The sequence below is a fragment of the Sprattus sprattus genome, assembly GCF_963457725.1.
Source record: "Sprattus sprattus genome assembly, chromosome: 14".
Taxonomy (NCBI): Eukaryota; Metazoa; Chordata; class Actinopteri; order Clupeiformes; family Clupeidae; genus Sprattus; species Sprattus sprattus.
Window position 1 is genome coordinate 15,106,769 of NC_137912.1, and position 25,290 is coordinate 15,132,058.

The 25,290-nt window shown below is 45.0% G+C and overlaps 1 protein-coding gene across 1 annotated transcript in view; it reads left to right on the forward strand.

Moving 5' to 3' along the window:
• Positions 1-25,290, forward strand: part of chchd3a (coiled-coil-helix-coiled-coil-helix domain containing 3a) — a 64,959-nt gene that overhangs the window by 4,769 nt on the left and 34,900 nt on the right. Inside the window, exons 3-4 of the mRNA XM_080851099.1 lie at positions 5,237-5,330; positions 19,057-19,237. Coding sequence (XP_080707225.1) covers positions 5,237-5,330; positions 19,057-19,237 — 275 coding nt within the window. The remainder of the gene's footprint in view (positions 1-5,236; positions 5,331-19,056; positions 19,238-25,290) is intronic.

The following is a 25,290-nucleotide window of genomic DNA, read 5'->3' on the forward strand; positions in this document are numbered from 1 at the left end:
GTAAGTATGGGTTTTTACAGATTCTTTCCATGACTCAGGATTGCATCACTATGGTAGGGCTGCTGTTCACCATGATGAGAGTTTAAAAAAGAGTTTGAATTCACTGCTGCCTGTATCAGAGCTCTCCAATGAGACAGTTAAGCAATAGCGAGATGGGTTTCAATAATGAGTGTTTTTGCGGATTATGCTCTCTGTCATTCTGCCTCTCATTACTGGCTTCCTCTCTCTCTCTCACACTCACTACGTTTAACATTTGGATGATGGCAGATGGGTGGTTTGTCTGTGCTTGTTGATAAGTTTGTGTAGAGAAAGTGAAGTCACAGTTAGTCATCGTTTGGGACATTTGGGCGTGGGATAAAAGTAGGGCATTGCAGTTCTCTGCACAATTCCCATGACTCCAGCGAACAAAAAGTAAACACAAAACTTTAAGCTGTTCGACCTTGGCTCTATGTTTTGTGTTTGTCTCTGAGTGTGTGTGTTTGTGTGTGCACCTATCCTGGTTTCAGTAGGGTTCAACTCAATATCCCGAGGTGGCTACCCTCCCGGTGAGGGGACATTGATTATGTGTGTCCACGAGTGGTGGCATTAAGTTAGGCTCTCCATGGCACGGCCAGTCTCTAAATCAGACCAGGTTCGCCATGTGTGCTGATTACACACGGCCAAGGTTGATACTCCCACACTTTCCTCGTGCACTATAAATATTCATACCCAGAGCCCACACACCTCCCTCTTAATAGCTTTCTTAAATATGATTGCCAAGACCTGCAGGAGGAGGTGAGACAATGGTGGCATTAAATAAAAAAAATTCGATACATCGCCCATACGCTGACTGCTACCTGCAATTGAACTGAAGATCTTTTTGTTTTGTTTTTACCTGAAAGTATACTATTAACGTGCTGGTTTATGAATTTTTATCATGAAGGCACAAGTTGGTGTGGTTTATAGAGGAAGGAATAGGACAATCGGGGAGAGGTATTGTTTGAAATGCCAGGGAGTGTCCTCTGATGGGGGCGGAGACGTTTTGAAGTTGGAGCGTGAGGAAGTGGTAATGTTCCAGATTATGCCTGGCTACTCCCCCCCTCCGTCTCTGAGCAGGTCTCGGGGTTAATGAAACTTCTGATGAGAACCTGCCGTCCGCCGTGTCTATTATCTCCTCCCCGAGAGCGCCTCTCCGGGTTCCTCCGCTGGCTGTTCAGGAGAACGAGGCAAAGGAAGGAAGGAAGGCAGGATGAAGAGAAAAGGGAGCGAGAGGGGAAAGAAGTGTGAGGATGATGAGTTTTTAATCTTTTAACATTTACATGGCTCACTCAAGATTGACACAGTTGGGAGGGAGTCGGATGAGATTGCTAATGTCCTTCTGGATTTTTCTGTGACCCCGCTCACCCCTGAAGGATTCAAGATGGTATTTATTGCATTAGGGGCCATTTCTACTTCTGAATCCACTGAGTTCACTGAAACAGCCCCTGGGCGCAGGAGTGATGAATAATGAGGGGGAAAAATAGAGAAGGGAAGCACTGTAAAACATCTAAAGGCGAGCTTTTGTAAGGTGTGGCAGTTTGAGCCAAGTAGGAGCCCCAGTCTCATCATTATCAGGACTGCAAAAGAAGGAGGGATTCAGGTTGCCAATTCAAAAAAAAAATTGTAGAATGCATCTCTCTCGGGTCTTCTCCTTCACTTCCTAATCTCTTAATCTCTCTTCTTCTTTCTCTTCCCTTAACCCTGTGATGCTTCAATCTAATCAACTCATGTCCCAATGAAAGATGTACCTGTGAATGCAAAGGTGTCACCAATGGCCTTAGGTGTCCTTTGGTGAAGTAGAGAGTGAGGAAGATAGAGGAGAGAGAGACGGGGAGGGAGGGACAGAGAAAAATGGGATTGACCCGTTCCTGTCGTCTGGAATCGAATGTGTACCTGTGGAGCCCTATCGGTTATCAGGCGGATATCTTTAATTTGCTTTTATCAAACATCAACGTCCAGGAGAGAAATGTGCGGAAAGCTCGCAACCCCTGCATCTATTACCCAGCCCCCGCTGTTTGATTAATGTCACCGCAGCCCCTCGCCGGAAAGCGTGGTATCAGCTGGGGCATCGGCACGGTAACAAGTAGATATCTCTCCGGCCTTGAGGTGTCTTGGCAATACAAATGTAGCTCCATCCCCAGCTCTACTTCACCACTTATCTGCCTTCTTACAATTGAAAGGAATTTTTCTGCCCTTTATGTCTCAGTGTTGGTTAAGGGATGTTCCCATAAAGGAAATGGTTAATCCTTTGTCATTTTAAGTGCACCCTACATCAGGTACCCACATGCTGGACCTGTGGTTAATTATTGGGGGGCAGTGGTGAACTTAGCAGGCTCTTAGGCAAGGATGGAGGCTTCACTTGATAACAGTGGAACAGTAGGAAGCCACCGCCAAGGAGCTCATCTCCAGTGGAGCTCAAAGATAGAGCAGGTTCTGGGAATTAGAGATGTTCGCTCTCGCTCTTTTCTCTGCCTTGCCTGCCTGCCTACACTCCCCTCTTGCTCCTTCTCAGCCTACTGCTTTGTCTGACTTCCTCTCCAGTTTACTCTCTCTCTTTCTCTCAACTCACCTCCTTTTTCTTTATTTTTCATTTTCTCTCTCTCTTTCTTTCTCTCTGCTTCTCCTTCTTTCCTTTTCTTCTTTGGTCTCTTCATTCAGCCCATTAGGCGAGATGGGGGCTTATTTGGGCACTGCATACAGGGCCTGAAGCGTAATACCCCACAGGCCTGTGAATGTTGGGCTGTAACAAGCTCCAGTCACGAAGGCAGCCTCCACTGGGCCTCCACACCTCAGACCTAGTGTGCGTTAAACATGCTCTTCATGAGGCCATTCTGGGATTTGCAGCTAAAATGGGTGGTGAACAGAGTGTCTTCTTTTTTTTTTTTTCATATAAGAGCAGACTTGTACATCGCAGAACTGTACTGGAAGTGTACAAGAGTTGGCTAAGGCTGCTCGGCCTAGATGCAGGTAATTGGCAAAGTGGATTGGGTTCCTTGTTTTATAGTTCTTAGTTAGGATAAGCTGTTTATGAGTCTAAGCTGCAGAATAATTCTTCACCTGTGACACGACAGGATGTTATGCAAACATTTTAAGTCAGAGTGTCTGTGTATATTTTTAGCAGGAGTAGCACAGGTAGGAGGTATAGAGGCAAAGGTATAACAGTGGCATTATTGACATCGGAGACAATCTTGGTGTCTATTACTAGAATAATGAGAATCTCACCTGCAATGCGTAACCCACCTCTTTCACACCTCTGCAGTCCACTTTCATGGATAATTGCCTAGTGTGATGTAGGTGATGGAACATGTATGAACAAAATGTATAGCAGTAGCAAGAAACGTGGAACTCTGTGTATGTATGAGTGGAACGAGTGCTGAATATAATGATGTTTTTATGATGGAGGTTGCTGGTGCATGGCAGCCCCGGCCTCCCACCCCCTCGCTCTCGCTCCCACCAGGGCTGCTCTCCCAGGCCCTCTGTCTGCCTCATGAGTCACAGGAGCCTTGGAGGGGGAGAGTGCTGCTGTCCCACCCCACTAACCTCACAGCATGCATACACACACACACACACACACACACACACACACACACACAATTGTCTTGCTGCAAATGTACAACTTCTGTAGACAAACCTGCATATTCACACTTAGCTTACAGGGTTTCCGCTAGAACTTTTTACCTGCTGGTCCAGGATCCTGAAAGAAACACGTTTACCAATCAAATTAATCAGCGCATGTTTCAATAACTATCAATGTTACAATCGCAAGTATAATGTAACCTAAATAATATTTACCTCTTGACAACCCTAATGAAATGCTCACAAAGGCCTCTTTGTTGATGTTGTTAAGTATTGCTATTGGTATGATGGTTATGGTGCAGCCTGTTGGGTTATAATACTTAGGCTAGGTTGTTGAGTACTTGCATGTGTCAGTGAGAGGTTTGGCCTCTGTGGGAAATCCCCAGCCAATAGCACAAGGAATTTAACATCTTTTCCTGTGTATTACTAAAAACAATTACAGCTAGGTTGACATACGAATGATAACGTCCTCAAATCAGTTTTGACCGTAACAAGGATGTCATCCTGGGGTGGGCATTTGAATGTAGGGTGGGCAACTGAATTTAACATGAATTGATTATGTCCAAATCCTACCCATCTGCCATAGTGCAGACTGCACTTTCAACTTCGTAGCACGATTTTGCTTGGCACTTCTTAATTCTAATTTGAATCAAAAACTGTCAAGCTGCTCAGCAACCATAGATGTGAAACTAAAGACTTTAAAACTTAAGAAAGAAGCTAAACTTTAGCTTTTAAACACCCACTTTTCAACCACTCGCGGATGAAAAGGGCTAGAGAAATGCAGAGTTTACTGTTGCTAGGTTGTAGTGGAATAACCTACGCTGCAATTTCTAGACACATTAAGATGTATTACCATCAAAGCAACGCCACTACCAGATGATTTCTACATCTTATAAATCAGTTATTTGATATGAATACTACTTGCAGTTCTAAAGGCTGGTGGGCCTACCGTCACATTACAGGCTATCAAACAAACCCAGAGAGCTGCTTATCTCTCCAATACATTATGCCCTCCTCGTAGACATCAAACTATTTGATTAGCTAATCACTCTGATAGATTATGCCCTCCTTGTAGACATAGAACTATTTGATTAGCTAATCACCATGATGTGTCTGACAATCAAAATGAGATTTTCTATTCATTGCTGGGACGTGGTGAAGGCTCTAAAGGGCAGACCTCAGACTGAAACTTCATGGGGAATGACCAGCGACCACTTTTATCCCCCTGCTGTCTAATGAGAGGATTGGATTTAGTGACCTCACAATTACAGTGATCAATAAGATAGATAGATAATAACGGATACAAAGACATAGTTCTGTGTTTGATTTATTTGCTTTGGTTAAAACACAAATGTCCTGTTAAAAGATTTAGGTGTTGTATGCATTAATACCGGACATTTAAACTTCTCATTAAAAAAACATTTACCAGGCCAAAAAAAACCGGACACAAACACTTTACACAGACAGGAGTATATACCAGATATGCTGTTCTATCTCACTCAAGCAGACTGAAGATACACAAACTGCTCAGTTCAGTCCACACCGACCCAGGCACAGCAGCCGTCACTAAATTTCACACGTACACATCCACACATACTGACACACAGATTCTAGAGACACTTCTGTCTTCTGTGGCCTACAGAGGACGAGTCCGAGCTGAGGAGGAAGATCACCGTGGAGTTGGAGGCCGGTCTGGAGAAGGAGCGCACCAAAGCCCAGCAGGAGCTCGACCAATGGTGAGTCTGCACCGCCTTCTCTAAATTATGTACACCCATCGTTCGCACCTCCTGTCAGAGTCCTCCTGTCAAGCCCCCTTCTCTACATGCACACCATACATTGGAGAACCTGCCTGAATACTGAAGGGAACCCGTTAAGTTCTCCTGTGTTGACTGAACCTATTCTTCTTCTTGTTATGATATATCGAGACTGTAGGAAAATGACAATACTGTGTGATAAGTTACGATATCGAATTGTGTGTTAGCCCAACCTGTGATTCCCACCCCTAGCACGGAACCTCTCAGCGAGGATGACACAGACATGCAAGACTTCTCTGTCGGCACGTCAGCGCTGAAACTGTGAGATTGAAACACGTGTTCTTTGATGTGGAAGACAACATCTAATCTACATACATGAAAAGTACAATTTCATCTCATTAATAGACGAAAGGAGGGCAATCCATCTTCTCTATTTTCATCCCCCAGAGATGCATTTCATTTATTTTTTCAGATGAACATGAGATTGTCTCTCTCTCTCTCTCTCTCTCTCTCTCTAACTCTTTCTCTTTTCTCCCTCCTGCTGTCTCCCACGTTCTCCTCCTTTTTTTGTGTGTTAAATCAATTAATCATGTCTGGGCTGGGACCCCCTCAGTAGAGTTCATTTCCTGTGTCCTGATGATAGAGTGATCTATTAGCTCCTGCTAATGAAGCCTCTGAGTTAAAGCAAGCAGACTTCCTTCCTCTCTCTCTCTCTCTCGCCCTCTTAATTTCTCCATCTCTCTCTCTCTCTCTCTCTCTCGCTACCCCCCCCTCCCATCTCTTCCACCCACTGAAGCAGGTGCGCCGGGCACATAAAGTCCAATAAACACATCATCCACCTCTAGTAATGGAGCTGGACAGGCTCCAACATACACTTGCCACACACAAGGCAGTTAGGACCCATGTAGGGACCCAGAGCGAGCTTCAGCAAACCCGGGAACAGAACAGTGTGCCAGGGCCGTCCACGGCTGCTCGGTGTGGGTCCCCCAGCGGTACTTTTGCTTGTATCCAACGATGTTGTCTTTGTCTGAGTGTTTTTCTTTGTCAAAGAAATGTTCTTTGACATGAATTGTGTCTTGTGTCATTCTCACCAGCGGAAGGGAAGGGAAAGGGAAGGGAGGAAAGAATTTGCCTGAGCCAGCACCAAATGAATTAAAGCTGGGGAGGAATAAAAAAAGCAGACAATGGCAGATCAATTACACTTCTAAAGAGTGACATTCCCTCTGCGCGTCCCCCTGCCTCCTAGATGCGCTCCGTCTCTGTCTCCTGTCACTTGCCTCACTCGGTCTGCCATGCGGCTGAAGGCCACATGCAAATGAACTCCAACGAGGAAAACAAAACACATCAGCGAGTTTGATTGCTTTCATGTTTCTGAACATGCTCATTGTAATGTCACACTGGTGCACCTGGATGTGCCAAGACATGGCCATTCAAGTTTGTCTTTACATTCAGATTTAATTTAACTTAACAGACAAAGTGCTTCTTTTATGTATCTCGTCCAGGATTTCTACTGTCACTTCCTTTTTATCTCCATCCCTTTCCTTTATTTTATCATTTAACCCTCTCTTGCCCTGTACAATCACAGTTTCCAATGAAAGACATGCCCGTTAATACAAAGTTAGCACCAGTGGCCCTAGGTTTCCTTAAGCGCAGTGTGTGAGAGACACATGACAAAGAGGGAGAGGGAGGATCAACAGGTTAACCAGAATGTCTGTATATTTAGATGCAGGTTTTTGAACAATACAGGCAGTCACTTGTAAAGAGTTTTGTTGTTTGTCGTTTGCATTTGACATTTTTCAAATGTTGAAAGCAGAGAAGCCAACCTCCTTAATTGCATGTCCATTCCATAAAAGAACACTTCAGATGATAATCACATTCTATTCATTCTCTCCAGCCTAATTCACTGCCCTCCTCTGCTAGGTCCTGAACACAACCCCACGCAGATTGGTATTGATAAGGGATTGGTTTTGTCCGCCGTAAAAGAAAATTTAGAAGGAGCATCTGTATGTGTTTTTTTTTTCTTTTCTTTTTCCCCTCCTTTTCTTTATTGCAGCATTGTTGTTGGAGGCCAGCAAGGCAAAGTGCCTGTCACATCACCCGGGCAATGCCATTAAGATGGAGTGTAGGAGCTTTATTGACCATGATGTCATGCTTGGATGGACAGAATCAATATTTTCCTTAATGTTGTCTCCCACTTAGTTCTCTCACTTCCTTTGTGGTATGTGTGTGTGTGTGTGTGTGTGTGTGTGTGCGTGTGTGCGTGTGTGCGTGCGCGTGCGTTTTGGTTTGTGTTGTCTTAAACTGCCCATGGAAGGGCTCTTAAACCTGAGGGGAACAATAACAAAAATTGGCAATTTGACTCACGGGCTTGGAGTGCATCCGTTTATTAGACGCTAAAGCTAAGACCAAATGCACAGCCGTTTGAGGTGATGCTATTCCACATATGCAGTACATTTTAAAGCCATGTTTTTGCACTGAGTGTGCGTACAAGTTGCAGTAAAATACCACCTTAGCGCGTGGCTTAATACCACTCTTTTGCAATATATGTGCGAGAGAATGAGTTTAGGCGGTGTGCGTTTGTATTTTTATCTGTTTTCTGGCCGCCGGTCAGAGTGGTGATCTGACTCCTCGGACCATCTCCCCGAGTGCAGCCAGCCAGTGGCCTTCTACGGGATCGAAAGTCTCTCCCCTGGGCTGGCCTCATTTTTCATCCTCCCAGAGTCTGTGTCTGTGGCCACACTCTTTCTTTTATCCTCCTCACCCTCATCCCCCCCCCCCCCCCCCCCCCCCCCTCCTCCTCCTCCTCTTGATTTACTATTGAGCTGTTTATCCTGAAATGAAAGGCAAAGAAATGGAGGTCCTTAGTGATATTTTAATTGAAATATGAAGGGAAAAGCCAAAGAAGTTTTTGTTCCTTTTCTCTCACGCCGTCAGAGATAAGTTAAACTCTAAGGTCATTTCATATTCACCCAGCATTTGTTTAAAAGTGCTTAGTTTGTTAAAAAGGGCTTTTTTTCACCCAGCCGAGGTCAATCCCTCTTCAGCTCCTCTTCACAATTAGAGATGGGTTTGAAAGGCAATGTGTCTTCTGCTAGCAGTCAGCTTTTTAAACAATTCACCTTTCCCAAGGAAACTCCTTACATTTTGAGTAGGTTTTTGGTGTGGTTTCCAAAAAATCCCCTGATTCCTTGTTGAGCTTTAACCTCTAGCAATACATCTTATCTTCTCTTATTGGCCTTTCTCCTTCTAACCACCCTTTTTCTTCTCTTCTTCCTCTTCTCTTTTTCTCATATTTCATTTTTTTGTTTAATTATTCTTTTTTCTTCTCTTTAACTCCCACCTCAGACTGTATCTTCCTTGAAACGTTTTCTCTTTCTCTCTGTCTCCTCCTCCCTCTCTGAACCTGATATGGAGCACAGAATGTGTTGCATAGAATTCAGTGTGTGTGTGTGCGGTCACTCCACAGCGGAGCAGCTGGTCGCAGAGCTCTGGAGAGCGAAAGGGGAAGGAAAGGCCGTCAGTAATCGTGGCCAGCAATAATCGTCTGGCGTTTGTGGAGGCTTGGGCTCCCGGACGCCCAGATGCCACCACGCCTCACGTACCTCAGAGATGTGCCACCCCAGTCACCTTGTCACCCCCTCCGCTGCCACCACCTGCCCACAAGGCTTTAGACGGCAAACACATGGCTCCTGTGAGGCCAGAGTCAAGAACAGAGGATTGCAGGTGGCCAACAAGCCGTACAGCATTCTGCACTAGGGCTGCAACAACGAATCGATTTCATCGACAAAAGTTGACCATAAAAATTGTTGCAAACTAGTGATTGACAAACAGTTGATTAGTTGCTAACGCCATTAAGGATGTTGTTACACAAATAAACTAGCTCATTAGACACAGAAAGAAAGTTAACTAACTACAGACTAAGTTAATACCTGAAAGCCCAGTGATATTTTCAGTCAATCAAGGCAAACAGATTTGGCCACACTAGTGTATGACTTGAGCATTACACAGCGACTTTGAACATCCAAAAAATTAGGATAAATGTATGGTGTCTCTAGCCCTATGACGTATTGTCACGTTATTTGCAGTACATTCAGGGAACTCTGTGCACAGCCTGAAGAGATGATTAGTGTGGATAATGCACTTATTCAGAGGCCAGCCCTGTGAGATAGCTCACGCATAGTGCCTCTTCTGCATATGATCCGAGCATATAGCCATGTCCGATAGAGCCTTCGGTCCGGTGCTCATTGTATCCTGGCCCAGAGACTCTCTGACCAAGCATGCCCTGAGCGCTGAGTTAGCAGCTCTCCCGGTGCAGTGGTACAGTGGCACCTCCACTTGTGAGTCACCATGATGCAACCTGTACTGCTGCAAATAGACCCACAGAGAGAGGAAGGGCAGAGTGATTAAACAAATGAGATGAAAGTGACTGATCTGGAAAAAAGGTTTTATGATTTTGCGAGTGACCGGCACCCCGCACTGCGTGCCAGCGCTCACTCAGCACTTGTGTGTGTTGGTGTGGAGAGGGCGTTTCTGTGTGCTGCCACCACTGCTGCTGCTGCTGCTGTTCTTCCTCTTCCTCTTCCTCAGTGCTGATGCTCTACTACTGCAGAGGCCCTGATGCAGGCTGCTCCTGCTGCAGAGGGGAGATTTAACCCTGGACTTTTTCCCTCTCTCATTTTCATTCTTTTTATTTTTTCTTCCTCCTCTCTCTGTTTCTCTCTCTCTCTCTCCTAGTCTCTTTCTGTCTCCTCTTCTCTCCTCTATTTTTCCCCTCTCTCGTTCTTTCTCTCTGCGCTTTGAGGCAGCAGAGCAGAACGGCTGCGGAATTAGAAAGTGGAGGGGCCGACCCGCCTCGTCAGCACAACGCGGGGGCCCCTGAGCACTCTGGGAAAAGAAAGAGGCTCAGAGCGGATTACATGCGGGCAGAGAGAGGGCCGCTCCTCGGGGCGCCCGCATCCCCACCCCCCTACACACACACACACACACACACACACACACCTCCCACTTTCCCACCCCTCCTGCCAAAACTGTAATAAATAAATAAATAGCGGGTCAGGGCAGCCTTTTGCAACTGTGTGAGATCATGGGCATCAGGGTGTGCCAGCAAGGCTGGATTGTTTTTTATCCACTGTCAGACGTTGCGTTACTTGACTGATGTGTTGGTTTTTGGCAGTCGCTTCGATTTTGACCGTATTCCCCCATCAGTAAGTGAGTCATTGGGCCAAAGCCATCGGCGTCTCTTCTTTGGGCTTGTGTGAGTGCTGTATGTGTGTGTGAGTTTTCTCCTAACTGTTTTCTCTTGGCCGGCTCAGATGATCCCCAGAACTACTCCCTTTGAGTCTCGCTCTCTCTCTGTGTTTTGGGACATCATTGAGACAACTGCTCATCATCTTTGGCAGTCTCTCAGCTCACTGCTGTTGCGTGCTGTGTGAGATGTGCTGGGCACCCTGCATAAGATGGGCAAGTCCTGGGTCATTACTAGGGCTGGGTATTGGCACAAATGCCCTCGATTCTGATTCACAGGCGACTCGATTCAATCTGATTGGTATAAAACTATATGAAATGAGATGTATACTACAATATAGGAGCTGAGTGTGACCTGATCCCCTCCCCTTTTATAAAAGGAGCAGACGCATTATATCTCTGGCCACTGGTGGAAATTTTGGGGCTATTCCAAGTTTGCCGTTGTAAAAACTGGAAAATTAGACAAAAGCTTAGCAAACTCTAGTAGGTGTGCACCCTTGCGTGGCATGTCATCGGTAAGTGATGTTACCATTAGTAAATTATGTTCCCATGACCCTTATCTTAGTGCCCTTAAGCTTAACCCCATTATTCAAGTCGAAGGAAAAGAGAAATACGGGACGGAACATGATTATTTTTATTAGAATAAGTCAGGACACTTAAAGTGCTGGAAGAACCTCTCCTGGGAAAAAGTGGACGTCTGGTCACCCTGGGAAGACAGTCACAGAGAGTACTGGAAACAAGTTGTGAAAACCACAAAAAAAATAAGCCAAAATCCTTTCAACTTAGGGATTGGTGCAGTCGCTTTAACAGTGGAACATTTTTTTATGTAAAAACAGGTTTTCCTCAGTGCGTTCACATGCTTCCTCTATGCGTTCACAGTTTGAACACCTCACATGCAACGTGTCCTTAAAACCACCAACCACTTTCCTTCATCTAAAACACCACTTTACCTACTGCAGCTGAGCTCTGCTTGCCTACTGCTGTGACTTCCCTCGACTACTCCTTCCCTAAAAACACCATTTCAAATGGTCCCCATGAAGACTTGGAGAACAGCATGGAGTTGCGGAGGCAGTAATGTGGAGTTGCGGAGGCAGTAATGTTTTCTCATGGCCATAAAGTGTAATTAAACCAGCCTTAAGACTTTCATCTTTATGGACGCGTGCCTGGTATTTAATGGTGTGGTCATACCAATGATCATTAAAGGCATAAAGTTTTACAGGCTCTCAGATGGGTTGCAATGAGTGAGTGTAGCTCGTGTAGCGCGTGGCCCTCTGCCCTCTCATATTTGACCCTGTTGGCAATGGAGGCTCGGGCATCCAGTAGAAGGTCAGCCTAGCCGTGCGCCCTCTTGTCCTTGGAAGGGCGTGGGGTGTGATGCAAGACTCTCTGCACTTTACTGTAAAACGCTGCAGTGTTTGGATGTGCTAATGGGCTGCTTGTCTCCACCACGGTAATTACGGCCTTTTGCAGGGCTGAGCTGATTCACTGAGACGCTGGTGTAATGTAGTGATGGTGCTGACCTTCTCACTACTCCCTCTGTTTCTGTCTCTCTCTCGCTCGCGCTCTCTCCCTCCCCCTCCCTCTCTCTCCCTTTTTGTTCTTTGTAAGCGCTGTTGTCTTTTCATAATGTATTCATAGTTTTTCCTTCTCCTTTTTCGTTTTCTCCTTCATTGTAATGCATTTAGATTTGTCTCTGATTCAGTGTTTTGTTTCTGTGATTAGGCTATTTCTCTTGTGGGCGGTGTGTGTGTCTGTGTGTGTGAGTGCGTGTGTGTATGTATGTGCGTGTGCATGTGTGTGTGTTTCCATGTGCATTCACCTCTCTTTTGAGTTGGACTTGCTTTGTCTATCCTTAATGTTCTTCCTTATCCTGATGGTTTTTCACAATGGTTTCTCTCTCTCTCGCTCTCTGTCTCTTCTCTCTCTTTCATCCTTTTGTTCTTCTAACCGTAAGCCCAGGAAGAGAAGGTGAAGTGCTATAAAACAACATTTAGATTGATTGTATTATCAGCGTATGCAAATAGGTGTAGGAGTTGTTTGACTTTTTCTCCTCCTGTAAGAGAGAGAGTGAGTGTGTGTGTGTGTGTGTGTGTGTGCACTCCTCGCCTCTCCGGCCCAGTGCCATGTTTTACCCTCAGGCATCAGTGCTGGATATCATTTCACAGTTGAAACGTTCACTTATGTTCCCTCTCTCCAGGGATGGTGTGTGTGTGTGTGCATTCATGCAGCCTGTGTTAGTCAATATGTTGTTTTTTTTTTACTTTTTTTTCCTGTGCATTTTTAAATGTAGTGCCTTGAAATCATACAGGCTGTGTTGACTCTAGTAACGTTCAAGTAGTTGAAGAATAATCTGTGCACGAAATGGCCATGACGCTCAATAAGCCCCCAGGTGAATGCCCGTATCAGAACATGTTTTTATGTTTGTGGTTAAATGTGTAATACCATAAACAGGATGCAGAGAAGATGAAGCGTAACAGTACACCGCCATCTTTTCCCTCCTCATGGGAAGAAACCTAAAGTTATGTTACTGCTCCCTCCCTTCAAACCCCCCACAAGCCCACAGGCCATACACACACACACACACACATGTGTGATGGGCTAGATGTTGAGTGTAGAGAGGGGATGTTCATAAAATATTCATGGCCAGCATTCAAAGACATTATTTCCCCAATCAATATTGTATGGTTCCTTTAAAGAGCTTTGTTGCTCTGCGTTCAGTGGGCCAAGCGATTGCACGGCACCGTCAGGATCTATTCTGCGTACAGCCGGTGCTGTTGTGATTCAGGACTGTGCCCCGCGTGACAGGTGGTTGGCCAGCGCATTAATGAGAGAGAGAGAACGGGTTGAGATGCATTGGTCTGAGAGGGTAGAGCGATGGTGAGCTCCTTGACACCCGGAGCCAGTTGCCGATTATATAGGAATCCATAGAAGAGATCATTGAAGTAGCGAGGTAGAAGGCAGGAAAATGTCAGGCCGCGCATATTAAATATTTATGTGCAGTTCTGAATGTGATTGATTGAGGGGGGTGGGGCAATGCATGCATTTAGCAAATGCATTTTAGCAGCACCCACATATTCACAACACTTTAAATATTTCATTAGCGTGACATCGATGTGATTGTGGAAGAGGAATGTGTACAGCTTGCTAGACGATGAACACCAGCTAAATCATACCCTTAACAGTATGTTAGCTTTCTAGACAGCCTTAGTTGACTGTAGTTATTAGCTCTGATTCATAGCTCGATGTCATTAGTTTTGATTCAACAGTTATAATATTTGTGGTACCAGACTATTTACTACATTCCTTTGTTGTGTTTCTTTTTGGTCATCTGAGGTTCTTTTGCTTATCGCTTTATAAAATGCAGTGAGTGATGTTTAACATAATCTAGCCTCACCTAACAGAGCCTTATATCAAAGGTTTAAAACCTTTTGAAATGAGTGATAAGGTGCATGAAGAGGCAGTATATCATTAATGAACAAAAACGTTACAATGATGGATACCAAGCAGATACAATAAAGTGTCATCATAACATTACTTATATTTGGCTCAAACACATGAACTCTATCAACCCACTGGACACAACATGGGTCCAAATTTGATGGAAATTCACAGCCCTTACGCTTGGTTCCATATCGAAGTAGCCTACTCATTGCCTCCTCATCACCCCAAGTAGCCTATTGCGTGTCAAAATAAACGTCAGACTATCGGGGCACAATGACGGACTGTCCGCAGAATGACGGCGGAATATTGCATGCCTAGAAAAGACTGTGCCTGAGACTGACCTTTATCAAAGAATCTGGCCTCGGCACCTGTTTGTTGTTGGATGCGTTTGTGTTCTTGTTTCAGCTTTCCCCCCCAAATGAGGCACTGACTTTCCTGAGGTACCTAACACGTAGGTAGTCCCTGGAGTGGGGAAGTGTGTGAGATTGTTTTCCGTTTGGTTTTTGGTGGAGATTAGATTTTGATCTGGTCAGAAACATTTCCACTTCAGACGACCCCCAAAAAAAGAGCGCTGTCGAGTCAACTCGTCTTTCCCGTCAGCATTTTCCATCTCTGTATTTTAAAGTCTCTGATGCCCCAGCACTTCCCCACCAAAAACATCCATTTATTCTGCAAAAAAAAAAAAAAAGATGATGGTCTCTCTATCAAACATGGAGGCAATCATCCACTTATTTTCCGGGGAGATCATCTTTCTTTGCATGCACACTTTCCTCACCGCGCTTGCCAATCTTTGTGCCCAAATGAGAAATGTGTCCAATATCCACCGACAGCAATAAGTGCTCAGAAAAGCAATAGCTGCGGGACCGGTCTCGCGGTCTTTTCTGCTTTGCTTTGCAGTCAGGCTGTTTTAAGTCGAACGTTTGGCTCTTGCCGTTCTTTCATCTAACGTTTACCATCACTCTTCACGGGCTCGGAGGCGGCTTCCTCACTCGAGTCCCACCAAAGTTGCACCGCTACTCTTGGTAATGGATTTCTCCCTGAAGAAACCTTGAGCATCAGTGACCGATTTATAAAGCAGCACTGTCATTATCCAGAGGTCTTGCTCACTGCTGTGTAGGCCTCTTTTAAGTCTTAAATTTACTCGAACGAACACAGTGGGCATGATTCAAAATTTGTGAGCTGGATGGTCTCAGGGGCGCTAACAATTTGATGTCTGCTGCTGGCCTTTCCAAGCTCTACTTCAGGGTCAAGAGAAAAAAAATCCACTTACAACTTAAAGTACAGATGCACATTTTCATTACGTGTATTTGCTCCCTGCGAATAAAACTGATAAAGACCTGCTGGTTTAAATGAGTTTAATTTATTCTTGCTTCAGCAAATCATAGCTAATTAGGTATTTTAAGGTAGGTAGCAACTGCTATTCAGACAGATGAGTAAATGGTTATAAAGGGGCAGGGAAACCTATAGACATATCAAACAATCTCTGTCTTTGCTGTAGATTCGCACGATGTGGAGTTATAATTTCAAACACTATGATTGAGTTTGTGTGCTGAGAGACGTTTTCTGAACAGCAGTACCTGTATACTGTGTGACACAAATGCCCATGTATACATCCGCATTGAGCAAAGTATTAAAACAAAATCATACTCCGTACTGTTTCAACGAATTAACATCAAACTGAATGACTTTCTTCATCCTCATACCTCTTATAAGATATCAGAAACAATAGCATCCTCATACTCTCGGCTATCAGAAACAATGTATTCCCATAGAAACCAGGAATCAGGTTTTACTGTCAACAGGATAGAGGAAAGTGACCTCTGACCTTTCAAAAAGGTATGCTGTTCTAAGCAGCTGATGGTTCTGTGTAACTGATGACACCGCGCATATGTAATGCCGTACCCTTTCAAGTCCAACATATTTATCAATTCCCTTTTTGAGAGCCTTTGCTCATATATGTCTCTCAGTGAGTGCTTTTCTGGCTGGCAGGTGTGAAGGGCTGTGAGGACCTCTGTGGCGTGCAGAGGTGTCTGAGCCACGGAGTGAGAAAACATAACGGAAGAGTGGAGGGAGGGAGGTGGAGGGGGGGGGGGAGCTGAGACAGAGAAGACAGCACATGATGGATAGGGTGGGCTGACATCTGTCCAGCTCAGTGGACTGAGACTGGACATGGCTTGAAACACTGCCGGCTCTGAAAGAACGAAGAGAACGGTTGATATCGGTCCCTCCCAACTTTCACCTCACCTTCTCTCTACCTTCCAGATCTAGAGGCTCTCTTGCTGCCGTGAATTGGCGAGTGACATTTGCAATGTAGTGCACCAGTTGGACATCCCTTACTGACCCTCACAGACACCACTGTGGTGGAGCTGAGTTGTCGAGCCATGATCGGGTGCCTAAAGAAAGTTGAGACTATAAAGGACTTTTTTTGTGTGCGTGTTCACACCCTGGAGTGTCACCGCCCTTTCAGACGTGCGGCTCAAAGACAACGCCGATCAATTTTAATCACCTCAACAAGGTTGCACTTGTTTATCATTTTGGGGTGACTTGGCAATCAGTCAAGGCTGGTGGGGATAACGATGGCAGGGAATGAACCCAATCAAGGCTCTCTTATGTCTGCTGACGGGCACACCTGTTGCCATGACAAACATCACAGTGTCTGCGGAATGAAGGTTGTGGTGAATAAACGGAAAAATGGACCTAAAACAATCCAAACTCCACCGCTTATTGTCTGTGGCTCTTGCGTTCATCTTTTCCAGGCTTTAATTACAGCCTTGTCTCGTTACCCTTCTATGGAGTTCCTTCACTTCCTTAACTTCCGCACTGATTGAACACAAGGCTGCAGTTTTGTATCTCAGGGAGTTTACTTCGCAAATAAAAGCAGCCTGCTCAATGGCGAGGAGGGCGTTGCTAAGCAACTGCCTGAGCACCGGGCGACAGTTCAAATGGTCAGAGCGTTCCATCTCTCCGGCAGGTTTTGCTTTGAAAATAACAATGCTGTCCATGCTGAGGCGGTTTCTTTTCCCAGAAATGCTGTCCCATTCAGCCTCGGCTCCGTCGGCAATATCTTCATGTTTCCAGTCACTGCCCCCCGTGGCATCACCGGAGCTCCAGAGCAGCATGGGACTTCTGCAGTCGTGCCTCTGCTGTGGATGCCATCATTTATCTCATGCCCCTCTCCCTCAAGGCTGCCCCCTATCTGTGAGTTAGAGGAGGTGCAGACATTAAGGACAGCACCTGGTGCTGAAATCAAGGCTTACTTGCATTTGTTTTTAGTAGTGCTGCTGCATATTTGCAACCTGGTGAGCGCTTCACGCTTCTGCAGCTTATATGTTAAAACACGGTGCGAAAACAAGGTCGGAGGTTTGGTTCCCAAGGGAGACGAATACCAGTGGAAAAATCTTCACCCTCGTTAGGCTGTAAGTGTCTTTATCTAAAGATGCTGGCTTAATACTAATGCTTTACTGTGCCCTGTAGTATACAGCACTCCACCCCCCCCCCCCCCCCAACCAAACAAAACAAACACAAATACTATAATGTTGTAGATTATCAAAGGCTAATTAAGTTATTTGTTTAAAGTTAGAATAACATAATTAAAAGCTGAAATATTCTGCTTGTTAAATATTAATATTATTTATATATATATATAAAAATTATATATATATATAAAAAAACACCATACACCTCTTATATATGTGTGAGACGGTACCATCTTTGCACATTGTTCTGGTTTTCCCCCATTCTTTTTGGTAAAATGTATGTAGGGCATCTAGGTTGATTGGAGGGTGGTCTTGGGCTGGAGTGCCACAGATTCTCAGTAGGATTTTGATCAGGGGTTTAACTGAACCATTCTCTTCACTTTACTGTTTTTGAGCGTCTCCAGTGTTGATTTAGCCTTGTGCCATGTGTAATTGTCCTACTGGTAGGTGGTTCTTGTGACCATGTGTAGATTTATTTATTCATTCATCCTCCCTTCAATTCTAAAAAGTTTCCCCGTTCTTGCAGTCCAGAAATGTCCTCAAAGTATGAGGTTACCACTGCCATATTTCACAATTGGGAGGTGTTTCTTGAAGCATTGGCAGTGTTAGATTTATGTCACATACAGCGCTTTGAGGATTGGCCAGAAAGTTTTATTTTGGTTTCCATCTATGACCATAAAAGCCTTTTCCCATACCTTAGACAACCTCCAAACTTGGTTTGATGTGGATCTTCTGAAGCAAAGTCTCTCCCCCCCGTCCAATACAGTCCAGTTTTATGGATAGCCCTTACAATAATGGACACCTACACCTGCACCCCAATTCCAGCCACTGAACTGTGATGTGTGGACAGTGGTGGCCTCCTCAGTTAATATCTTCCTTGAATGCTCGGCTTGGGTGACGGGCTCTTCAACAAATCATCTGGGTGCTAGGACGCAACTTCCACTTTATCCTTATGGCTCCAGCGGTCATTAATTGGACATCAAGACACTTTAATACCTTCTTGGAGTCTTTTTTTTCTCCCTTAAACGTTTCAGTCACCTTGTCTCTGGTGGCCTCATTCCTTCTTTTTTCCCCACCATGGCTGATGACCCTTAGACAGAGTGTTTTTTTTATATCTAGAAGGAGATCTCTTCTTTTACAACTCATTGGGTAGTAACTAATGATGATCAGTTATGGTCTAATAAGTGGCATCTCTGTGTCATTTGTGAATAATTAGTCATCTGCCTTAATCTAGAACTCTTAAGCACAGGGGTGTAAATTCTTATGCAAGTAGTATATTTCAGTTATTATTTTTTATTGTTGGCAGACAAGTAACTTATTTTGCCCTTGTAAGTACTACTTACTGTGTAAGTGTCTTTTGTAATTGTGAGAATGGTGAGGATGTTCAGAGGGGGGGTGGGGGGGCAGCTGCTGTGTGAGAATGTCTTAAAAGACAAAAACAGAGGTCTTGTGCTTGTTTAACCTCCTCTCCTTCCCTTTCTTTCTTTCTTTCTTTCTTTCTCTCTCTCTCTCTCTCTCTCTCTCTTTCTCTGTCTTTCTCTGTGCAGGCTGGATGAGCAGCAGGCTCAGACTCAGGTGCAGGCCCAGGCTGAGGCGCAGGCACAGGTGCGTGAGGAGGTGAACCGCATCCTGGACATGGAGCGCTCCTCAGCCGGGGAGAGCCTGCAGAGGGCCCTGCTGAGGGAGAGGGTGGCCACGGAGGACGAGCAGCTGCGTGTTCAACTCTATGTAAGCACACACACACACACACACCTCACACACACACATTCACACACACACACACACACACACACACACACACACTCACACACACACTCACACACACACTCACACACACTCTCACACACACACACACACACACACACACACACACACACACACACACACACACACACACACACACACACACACACACACACAAACAAACAAACAAACAAACAAACACACAGACAGACATACTCATTCACATTCACTTCTGTTCAAACAGTATTCAAGAAAAATAACTTTTAAATGCGTAGACATTTTGGGCTTCAGAGATACAATGACTGATCACTAACCTTAACTGCCACTAGAATGGGTTAATAGCAGTAGCATAACATTTCTTTTAAATGTCAGTAGTGAAGTCATTTCCCAGTGTTGTTTTTATACACGCACACGCACACGCACACAGACACAGAGAAGAACCTGCAGGGGCAGGTCATGGCAGCTGTAGTGATAAATGGGGCTGCTAGCCTGCAGTGGCCTCAAAGGCTTAAATCCATAGTGTTGCTTGAACTCTTCCCCCAGGTAACCTTCATGCGTTAGCAGCCTGCCATTGACCGACCCCGGAGCAGGTACAGAGTCAAACCAGGCAGTCAGCACATACACAGATGCAGTGCAGTTGAACGCGCGCACCGCTCATATGAGCGAAAACGTACAAACACTCATACATTACAAATGAACACAGCAGATGTATTTGTTCATTGATGTCTGTGTACATACTGTACTTTTACGAGTACCAGTGAGCATTGTGCTGTTAAAGTGAACCATTTTGTACCAATCTAAAGCAATCACATACACACACACACACGCACAACACCGAGATATTTGATTTGCAGCAAATTGCCCTTGTAAACACATTTTACAATAGGCTCTCCTCCATTGCTTTTGACAAGGGAGGCCGATTATTTTTGCGCGAGGTAAAGAACACATTACTACCCCACCCCCCACCAACCCTGAGAGCGAGAGTTGTTTACAGACCTATGCTATTGATTATATAGCTCATTTCACACACTCATCTCTAATAGAAAAATATGAATCTTTTTTGTGTGTGTGTGTGTGTGTGTGTGTGTCTGTGTGTGTGTCTGTGTGTGTGTCTGTGTGTCTGTCTGTGTCTGTGTGTGTGTGTGTGTGTGTGTGTGTGTGTGTGTGTTGGGAGAGGTGATGATGTGGTGGGTATGGAGGGAGGTTGGGTGAGGGAAAGAGACGAGGCGTAATTCAGCGCCGCAGGACGCAAGGAATCAGAGAGTCATCCCATGGAACGATGATCAAATTGAAATGGAAAAAAATAGGTTGAGGGGGTGCAGACTTGTTTTTGCTTATAGCGCTTTTTGTAGCGGAATGTTTGTATGAGTTGTATTGTATTAAAGTTTACGTGTTTTGGGGAGAAACAGCATCAAAAGAATCAATTTTCTATAGTCCTTCCCAGACTTAATTTACTGTCACAGAACACATCACAAAGGGAAGGGCAGTGGGGTCAATGAATTGTCAGATATGCAACGTATTCATTTAAAAACTCCAATTGAAAGTAGAACACGGAAGCCAGCAAACTTTTAAACAAAGGCCATCTTTTGTTGAAGTCGGCAGAAATGTGCTGATCTGATGTGTTTTATGTAAAGCACCTCTTTATTTATCTCCACTCTGCTCACGGAAGGGCCAGCTAAGCAGGAGCGTCCCAGCTATTGTGCAACTCCTCAGTGGTCAGGCCAGGGCCACAGGGTTTATATCAGGTCTGCACCTTGCAATTTAAGTGAAGGCTCAAACCCCCGGATCCTCTTTGACTTCAGATGTTTGAACATTTGTCTGTGTATTAACATACATACAGCCACACTCACACACACACACTCTCACTGACTTAAACTCTCTCGCTCTCTCTCTCTCTCTCTCACACTTGCACACACACACACACACACACACACACACACACACACACACACACACACACGGTACTCCAGTCTGCCTCTGATGTGCCCGTGTTAGAACTCAGTGATCTCAGGGCTCTTAGCATCTCTTAAGACCACTCCATGCAGACAGTTAAAAGAGTTACCAAAATGCAAACTCAGCAGCTCTCACACACACACACACACACACACACACACACACACACACACACACACACACACATACATACAGACATAAGCAGTGTAGTGTACAGGTGTAGAAATCCAACATGCTCTGATTGGAAACACTTGGCACACACACACAGATGAACATGTGCTTATATATGTTCAGGATGTAGGCCACACACACACACAAACACACACACACGCCAAATGCACACACACACACACACACACACACCCACGCACACACACACACACACACACACACACGAGCAAAGAGCTTAGTCTTGCGACAGGAGGGATGTGCCTTTTGAGGGCTCTGTGGTTTTCCTCCCTATTTGGGTGGCTCTGCAGAGCGGTTTAGTTTAATAGAATTTGAGGAGTTATCGTCCGCTCCATGCTGCGCTCACTCACGGCATTGTCAGCACAGTCAGGCCCTCCCTAAGTCCTCTGTTCTTTTTCTTCTTCATCTGAAGCCCCAAAATGGACTCTCACACCAGGAAACTGCAAAGTCACCTCACTCTATTTTCTTCTTCTCTCTGTCGTCTCCCCAATGTTAGCTCAAGGAAAGGTACTTTCTTGACAATTTTAAAACACCTGTCTGAACTCTCTATAATGGAGCCCTTGAGAGCTGTAGTGATTTTTTTATGACTATCTCTCTTTGACAGATGTCCTACGACAGCATTGTGCTTATGTCGGATAATAAAATGAAGGGCTCCATGGCTGATCCATCCACTGTGCGGGTTTCATGCATATACATTGCCTCGTTGGTCTGAAATGGATCTGTGCATTGACAAGATGAGACGTTATATTTCAAATAATAAACCCACCAATATATGTGCGGCATGCAATGCTGGCCAATCAATACATGACCCACATACTGCTAAGTCCTGCATAACACCCTTTTTTGTAATTGGAAATTGTAATGAGTTTAAATTGCCTGGAAAAACACATCGATAAGTATTAAAAAAAACACTGCAGAAAGGAGGTACTTGAGGTGGGTGGTGTTTCTCGTGCTCAGCACCTCAGCGAATAGATGGACCTTTCACAGATGATTTGTTAAGTCCTTTGTCCCCAGCTCGACCAGGTCTCTTTTTTTTCCCTCTCCTCCAGAGCGTTGTGTTGTAGAGCAGCAAGCCACTTAATCATTAAACATCAATCAGGCCCTTTCTTTTTTTTTCTTTTCAAATTTTGTCCCCAAGGTAAGAAGGGAGAGAAGGGGGTGGGGGGGGAGTGGGAAGAGGGACAGCTCATATGTGCTGTTTGCCAGCGTGCAGCTGCTCCTGTGGATTGCATTGTAGACTGACCTTTGTGCTGGTCTCTCACGCAGAGTACTTCACTGCCCACTGTGGGCCACTGTCATAGGTTACAAAAGGCAATCAGCAGGTTTCATATTAGCATGAAAGACTCCAGCTCACATTAATAAGCTCACCACTTACTATAGCCCCATTGGTGCAGTGTGACTCCACAATTTTCTGCTTTAACCCCGTTTGACCGTTGTATTCGTGGCAGGTGTCAGAAGCGCCACGGGTGCAATCCTAATGCTATTTGAAGCAGGGCTGTGTTGGTAGTTCAGAGTCATGCATTCACAGCTGTAGAGCTCAATCACCAAACCAATGTGCCAGAGTTAACAGCTGGTGCGCAAGCCACAGGTCGATACGGCGAGAGAGAGGAGGAGAGGAGAGCAGGGTTTGAATTATACAGTCTGGCAAAGGTTTGGGTTTTAGTTTTGCTCTTCCTCCCATCCAGTTTGTAAGAGAAGAAGAAAAAAAACGAATGTATCGATCCCCCTCCTTGTGTCCTGTTGTAGCCCCGAGTCTCTGTGCATGACTTACGGGGCGGGGGGGGGGGGGGGGCGGGCGCTGCCCCCTCTCTTCTCCCCTCTGCTCCTTTCCATTCTCCATCGCTCTTTCCACCTTTTGCTTCCCCCTGTACTCTAACATTAGTCACAGCTCTTACATAGCCTAGTCTAGCTGCCCTCGGTAGTCAAACTGATCAAGGCCACCATTTTGCTGGAGCATAACAGATGCCTTGCCGCCGCTTTTTCTCTTTCTATCAGGTCCTTAATTCCAATGTCATCTCCCGGCAGTTGCAGGCTATTTGGTGCGCAGTTAAAAGCCCTTTGTATTCAATTTCCTTTTATTGTGCAACAAGCAGTGGAAAGGCAATTTGTGTCACTATAGATATGTTTTGAAAAAGGATGCCCCTGCAGGATTTGATGAAAGTTTTGTGAATTCACATTAAAGTTGACTAGCTAATGGTCGGTTTGCCTCCGGTCTTTAAACTTAATGCCTGCGCCCCCGTTACGCAAGCAAACTGAAAAGCACCGTAAGAGCAAAACATTTGTTTTATGGTTATTGCAGGGCTACAGTTATTGCAATTTTATTTATTTATTTGTTTATTTATTTAGTTGGTTTCATGCGGTGAAGGGCAACATTTGCGTAGGGGTAACAGTAGAGGCCGTTGATCTGCATCTGTCTGCGGGCGTAACGGCGGCAGCTGGTCTCCCCCCAATTCCCTCTGCCTCCCCCGTGTGTCTCCCCAGAGTATGAGCCCATGTTAAACTCAGGGGTGCTTGCCTGCCGCAGCTGCAGTTGAAATCTCCCTATGCAGCCAGCATTGTTTTCCCTCGTGCATTTCCTCTTCCTTATCACTTCACGTTTGTTTCATGATTGTTCTCTCTACATATATCTGTATCTTCTTTCATTTCCTCCTTTCCCTTTTCTTCTTTCTCTCAATCTCTCTTTCTCTCCATCAATTGCCCCCCCCCCCCCCCCACCCCCTGTCATTAACCCACTTAGTCACCCTCTGGAAGCGTGCCCTCAGTAAGAGCTTACACATGTTCCTCCTCTCCCCGAGAGGTCTCACATGTGAGCTGAAAGCGTGTAATGTTGTTAGCAGGGAACTGTTCGCTCCCGAGCCCAGCAGACAAATCCAACCCACTGATATTAACACAACTCCCCGCCAAGTGATTTCTCCTCATCCAAAACTTTGAGGGAAGTGCATCATAAGCAGCATCAGTCCTATGGAGCTCCGTGTCGTCCAAGTGCTGTAGCTATTTATTTTGATTTTCCAAATGTGTGTGCCAGTTTTGATCAGAGTTTCAACATTCTGGACCAGTGCAGATGTCTGGCATGTATTTTTTTCTCTCGATCCTATTAAATCTTGCCTCTGGGTGTTAAAGAACCTCAATCAAAGCTAGATGGGAGAGTGTGTCCAGTCATTAATGAAGCTGTGGGCTGCTTTGAATGATCCGGGCCTCCGAGCCATGTTGCAGTGCATCCAATCAATCACGGCTCACATCATTTCTCTTAGACAGCAGGCCAAACCTGGGGCAGACATTTCAATCAAACTCGGAATCATCAATCTTGAACCTGGAGACCACAAGCCTTGACGCCTTGATGCCCTGACGCCTTGACGCCTTGCTATGTGATCTCATTGCAAAGAAGGAGGGTACTTCTTAAAAGGGCTATTTACCACGTTCCCCAGTCTTTGAGCCCATTACAGGCACAATCAGTGCGTGCACATGATGGCAGTACTCCGATTTCGACCAAACCCCAATTTCTCTCTCCATGGGGGGTTAACTGCGTTATCTCACGGCACATGACAGTGACAAATCCAGATCTTGGCCGCGTCAGTTCAAATCAAATGTGGAATGTGTACAAGCGGACATCTGCTACCGTTGATTATACAGTAAATAAGTTGTGAAATGAAACAAAAACACACCACAGTTAAAGTTGTATTAGTATTGATTGATTCACATCGATATGAATGGATTACATGACTAACAAGTGGTGGAAAAGTAATATGAAAATATTTGTCTATTCTGTGCTTATATTTTTATTTTATTTTATTGCTTTGGTTTTCATTTGGACATTTTTGGGTACTAACAAAAGATATGTTAGTATTCCCATAATGAGTGACTTGACATCTGCCCATCACATCCAGGTCACAAATAAC